At 42.9% G+C, this 6,283-nt stretch overlaps 1 protein-coding gene across 1 annotated transcript in view; it reads right to left on the bottom strand.

Annotated features, from left to right (window-relative positions):
* The window catches only part of Klb (klotho beta), a 36,393-nt gene extending 32,166 nt beyond the window's left edge, over nt 1-4,227 (bottom strand). The window contains exon 1 of the mRNA XM_013008904.1: nt 3,526-4,227. Within this exon, the coding sequence (XP_012864358.1) occupies nt 3,526-4,227 (702 nt within the window). The remainder of the gene's footprint in view (nt 1-3,525) is intronic.
* Nucleotides 4,228-6,283: the final 2,056 nt, after the last annotated feature.

Genomic DNA, 6,283 nt, shown 5'->3' with positions numbered 1-6,283 from the left:
CAGAAGCGCACGCGTGCACGCGCGTGTACACACACACACACACACACACACACACACACACTCTTCAGAGCAGAACATCAATTGAAAGATGGGATGATGGAAAGTAATTCTTGTTGTAGACTGTTCACCAGCCTTCAGTAATTCCAGTCAGTCTTGTATCCTGCTAGACTGTTTTGGTTTCTCCCAAAGCAAGACACTGATGTGGTGTTTTCAAGATCATTCTAGAACTAAAAGGGCTATAGTATTCACTATGAAATATGTTCAGAAATTGGGAATTGGGAAATAGTCTGTAACCTTTAAAAATTGAGATTCATGTTAGACTTAATTTTATAGGTTTTGAGACTTAAATCTCATGCTAAAATATCTTCTAGGTTACAGGAAAGCATAATAAGGGAAAATAACTTTATGGCAACATAAAATAGCACATAACTAATCTTTTTTTTTTAATGGTAAAGTAAGGACTGAGAAATGGGAATTGGGTTATCTCAGGCTACCAAACTGCAAGATTTCTCTCTGGTGTAATGGGTCACTGGGTTATATGGTGTCTTTCACTTTCTGAATAATTTCAAGGGACATTTGACTAAGGGTTTAGAAATTTTATGGGGATAAAATAAACTATTTGGAAAACACAACTAGTTAAAACCAAATCCCTCAATTTAAATCAAGACAATTTATGTCACTATCATAAAGTGCTGAAGTTGTGTTGATAGTTATGTCAATATAAAAATAGAAAATATGAAAATGTAGCATTTTAAAGTTAAGTTTGATGCAATAATCTGTTTGTTACTCAAAACTTTTGTCATGTATATGTCTTGGGGGTTGAACTCAGGGACCTGAGCATTGTCCTTTTTTGCTAAATGCTAGCATGCTACCACTTGAACCTCATAGCTCCACTTCCAGCTTTTTGGTGGACAATTGGAGATTACAGTCTCATAGACTTTCCTGAGATTAGAGTCTCATAGACTTTCCTGATTGGGCTGGCTTCAAATCATGATCCTCAAACCTCAGCCTCCTGAGTAGTTAGGATTACACGTGTGAGTCACCAGCACTTGGCTTTTCTTTATAGTTTTATGAAATAGTTTTTAAGGCTTTAAATTAATCACTAAAACAATTTTTCATAAAAATTATAGTTGTTAGCATTTTCCTAGATAACTGAAACTTACAATTTATAATATCTTCCCTAATGCAAGGTTAAATAAATATACACATAGCATATATTTGTATAGAAAACTTTGAAAAATATAGGTAAGAAATTATTAATAGTAGTTTATTGTTGTTGTTGTTTAATATTGTTAGGTGGACAGGGATTTAACTTTTTTTTTTTTTGCCAGTCCTGGGGCTTGAACTCAGGGTCTGGGCACTGTTCCTGAGCTTGTTTTTGCTCAATGCTAGCACTCTACCACTTGAGTCACAGTACCACTTCCTGCTTTTTCTGTTACTGGGGAATTGAACCCAGGGCTTTGTGCATGTAAGGAAAGCACTCTACCTCTAAGCCACATTCTCAGCCCCTGGGATTTAACTTTTTAACTTTATATATCTTGGTACAACTGATGTTTTTAACTTTACATGGATTGAATTGGTTTAACAGTTTTTTTGTGTTTTTTGGCGGTCATGGGGTTTGAACTCAGGGTCTGGGCACCCTAAGCTCTTGTGCTCAAGGCTAGTGCTCTACCATTTGAGCCACAACTCCACTTCTGGTTTTGAGTGATTAATTGGCGATAAGAGCCTCATGGGGACTTTTCTGTGTGGGCTAGCTTTGAACTACATTTCTCAGATCTTAGCCTCTTTAGTAGCTAGGATTACAAGTGTGAGCCATCATGCCCGTCTATTTTAACAATTAAGGGAGGGTTTTAGTATCCATAAAAGGATGTTATCCATCTGGGTACTGGTGACTCACACCTATAATCTTAGCTAACCAGAGGGCTGAGATCTGAGGATTGAGATTCTTTTCAATTTTATTAGGATCAAGATTTGATGCTAGCCCAGGCAAGAAAACTCCATGAGACTCTTTAATTAACCACCAAAGAGCTTAGTGTGGAGTTGCATCTCAAGTAGTAGAGTGCTAGCCTTGAACAACAAGAAGAAAATGCTCAGGGATGGCACCCAGGCCCTGAGTTCAGGACCCAGGACCAGCACAGAAAAATAAAAAGAATATTATTCTACCACATATATATAATCTCCATAGGTGTTAATCAGTTACAAATTTTCTCCCATTTAAGTTCTCATTTCATAACATTACAGTATATTCACTACATTAAAAATGTAGTCTATATAATTCTATTCAAAGATATACATGTGACCTTATAATGAAGGTATAATCTGTTTCCTGTGAGGACAGATGTAACAGAAACTATAAGACTATGTATAAATGTATCAGAATACAGAAAATCCAAAAAGAAGAGGAAATGTTAGCTGAGAGTCATTTTATGTTTCTGTCCATCTTTTCTATCTCTATACATTTAACATTTGAGTCTTCAAAGTTAAATTGCTTCCTCTAGCATATTACAAAAATTCTATTAATGACATTTTCACTTTCAAAATTAAAGTATTTAGAGTAATGACGTTACACCTGCTTTCAGTAGTCAGCCTCACTGACTTTCTTGAAGGATTACTCTTCAAAAGATTTTTTAAGAAAGAAAGTGTCTGATCATATTTTCTTTACAAATCTCACATTCACCCCAGTTACATTTGCTTCTCACTAAGTTTCAGTTTTCTCATCCTTAAAGTGGGGTGATCAGATCTGGTTCTTAAGTTTGGAATGAGGGAGGGTCAAATGTATCAGTGCATGAAATTATTTTTTTTAAAAGGAGTTCACCATTTTCCAACATCAACTCTAGCTTTTGCAATTTGCTGCTTGAAAAAATTTAGTAGATGGAAGTGGTGCTGTGGCTCAAAGAGGTAGAACACTAGCCCTGAATGAAAAAGTTCAGAGACAGCACCCAGGCCCTGAGTTCAAGCCCTATGACTGACAATCAATCAATCAATCAATCAATCAACCAATAAATGGCTTAGTAGAGCATAGTCTTCTCAATTTTATATTACTGACTCAATTTAACTCCCAGAACAATTAATCTCATCTCTTTTTTTTCTATATAACTCACATGAGATTCACTGTGGAATAGATGCATTTCAATGTTTATATTTCCTGGGTATGTGTTAGCTAACATTGATCTCTCCTTCCACTGACTACCACGAGGAATAGCAATAGTAACAACAATAATAGCAGCTCCACTCATTACATGCCCAAAAGTTTGGTTTCCCACCCGGACAGGAAAGGATTCTCGTCTTCTCCCATTCCACTGGATAACTGTAGATGTTAGAAAAGCCACTTTGGGTGAAACGAATAGGATTCACCCACAACTAATCGATGAAGAAGACCAACTAGAAACACACAAGTGGAGGCTAGCACGTGGCCGATTGACTTGAAACGACCTGCGCGATTCAATACAGAGCACCGTTTTCACCTGCTGAGTATCTCTTTTTTAACCCCTCCTCGGAGCTGCGAAGAAGCCGGCTGTCCCATACCTTGATGAGGTTGTGACCCACCGCGTAGACGGCTGCTCGATCCCCCTTCTCTCCGGGAGCGTGCAGCCCCGTACCGTAGCCATGCCACGCCACCAGGTACGGGTTGTGAATTGTGATCCAGTACTTGACCCGGTCCCCGAAGGTCTGGAAACAGTACGTGGCGTAGTCGTTGAAGAAGTCCACCATGCTGCCGTTCTTCCAGCCCCCGTACCGTTCCTGCAGGGTCAGGGGCAGGTCCCAGTGGTACAGAGTCACCACGGGCTCCACGCGCCGGAGCCGGAGAGAATCCAGCAGCCGCTCGTAGTACCGGAGACCTTTCGCGTTGACGGCGGCGACCGTCCCATCGGGGAAGAGCCTGGGCCAGGAAATGGAAAACTGATACAGAGACACTCCGAGGAACTCCAGCGCCCACAAGTCTTTCTCCAGAAACAGGTAACTGTCGCTGGACGGCTGGGCGCCGCCGCCGGGGACGCCGGGCCGGGGTGCGCGCAGGAAGCCATCCCAGATGGACGGGCCCTTCCCATCCTCCGGCCGGCTCCCTTCCACCTGCACCGCCGCGGTGCCCACGCCCCACGAGAAGTTGGTGGGGAACGTGTCATAGAGGAACAGCTGGGTGGCGTTCACCGGGCTCGCCCGCGGGTGGCTGGACCAGACCTCCGAGCCGTCTCCCGAGACGCCGGCCGGGGCTCGCAGCAGCACCATCCACGCCCACAGCGTGACGGCGGGGCCTCGCAGGGCCCCGCGGGACATGGCTGTCCTGCGGCGTGGGCTTCTGGGCTGGGAGCCGAAGGAAATCCATTCATTTCCTCCCCTCCCGCGCCCCCCCTCCTCCCCACGGGGGGACCCCCGGCCACCGCAGCCCGGCCGCGCGTGCCTCCGCCGCCCGCCGCACCGTCCTCGGTCTTATCGCAGCGCGACCGACGCTGGCGATTGTAAAGCGCGGTCAATGATTAGCCCGGCCCGGCCGAGGGGATGGGTGGGTCGCCGCGGGGAGAGCCACGTAACTCCGGGGAGGTGGCCCCAGGGCCGTCACCCATGCCTTTTGGTCTATCTCTCCTGGATCTGTGTGTGTGTGTGTGTGTGTGAGAGAGAGAGAGAGACAGACAGACAGACAGACACAGAGACAGAGAGAGAAAGACAGAGACAGAGACACAGAGACACAGAAAAAAAAGAACCAGATAAAGCCCCTGAGTGGAATCGCAAGGGTTTGAAGGGTTTTCTTGTAGCTTGTCTGGGGCGCACGTCTTTCCCGACTGTTATGAACATTCTCGAATAAGGTGTATGACCTTTTTTTTTTTTCTATTTCTAGAATTTGGGAGTAGTTGTTTTTGCTTTTTTTCAACGTTTCAGGAACAGTGGTTTTAGGTAGAAGTCAATCAATCGCCTGGCTTTCTACCAATAATAACTAATGAGAAACCGGCAGATGTTGGACATCTGTAAAAGTCCCAACAGCGTCTAACACACTCTTTGTAAATTGTGAGTTGTTTCCGGAAGATTCTAAAAATGGACTTACAGATTAGAGGAAAAGAATTGGAAGAAGGAATGCAACACTTTTTAGATGGAAGCTATAAAACACTTGGCAATGTAATCGATACATTTGATGCACTGTTAAAACCCAAACGAATCCCAAATTTTAGTCCAACAAAGTTATTGAGAAGTTTCTCTTGAAGAATAAATAGGTAATAATTATACGTTTTGAAAAAGATAAACAGAAAGAGAAGCCTGAAACAGAAAATAATGTTGTCATAAACTACATTTAGATTTTAGGATAAAAAGGCAGAATAACTTAAACAGCATGAAAAGAGAAAACAGGGGGAAAAATGAAAAGTTATATAGAATCTCTAGCTTCCAAATAATCTTTAGCAAGGATGGGTTATGATGGCATATGCCTGTAGTTCCTGCCTAGGGAGGCTGAGTCAAGAGGATCATAAGTTCAAGGCCAGCCTGGGCTACATAACAAGACCTTTAATAAACTTAACCTTTTAAATATTTGAAGTATCATATATTAACAAGAGGCAGAATGTTGATAATTTGTCCTCTACAGCCAGAGTGCTTGAGTTTAAATACAGTTGGGGACCTTGGAAAAGTTGTCTAAAATTTTCTGTGCCATATTTTTCTCTTATGTAAGAAAACCATCATGGGGCTGGGAAGGTGGCTCAGTGGTAGAGCGCTTGCCTTGCATGCATGAGGCTCTGGGTTTGATTCCTCAGCACCACATAAGCAGAAAAAAAAAAGCGGAAGTGGTGCTGTGTCTCAAGTGGTAGAGCGCTAGCCTTGAGCTGAAGAGCTGAGGGACAGTGCCCAGGCCCAGAGTTTAGGCCCCACGACTGGAACCCCCCCCCAGAAAAAGAAAATCATAATGGTAATATGTACTTTAGGTATTTATTAAGAGGATTAATATATCTAAGTTGCTTAGAACACAGACTGATGTATAATAACTGCTCAACAAACTTCTTTTGGAGGGAGGGGGGTCTTACTATGTAGCCCAGACTGGCCTCCAATGTGCAATCCTACTGCTTTAGCCTCCACAATGAGTAGACCTTATTTTTATGTGAATGGGAAGAGGAGACACTCAGACCTTGCCTAGAAGATGGCTGTTCTGGCTCATCCATCTTTTCCTTTCTTTCTCATTAGCTGACTCTGCCCTTCTCTGCCTGACTCTGCTCATCCATCTTTCCCGTTCTTTCTCATTAGCTGACTCTGCTATGACACAATTTAGAAAGTCATGTGCATCCTGCCTTTTGTTCTTTGACAAATG

This window comes from Dipodomys ordii, unplaced genomic scaffold, assembly GCF_000151885.1.
Source record: "Dipodomys ordii isolate 6190 unplaced genomic scaffold, Dord_2.0 Scaffold8, whole genome shotgun sequence".
NCBI lineage: Eukaryota > Metazoa > Chordata > Mammalia > Rodentia > Heteromyidae > Dipodomys > Dipodomys ordii.
This window is presented reverse-complemented; position numbering and strand designations above follow the sequence as displayed.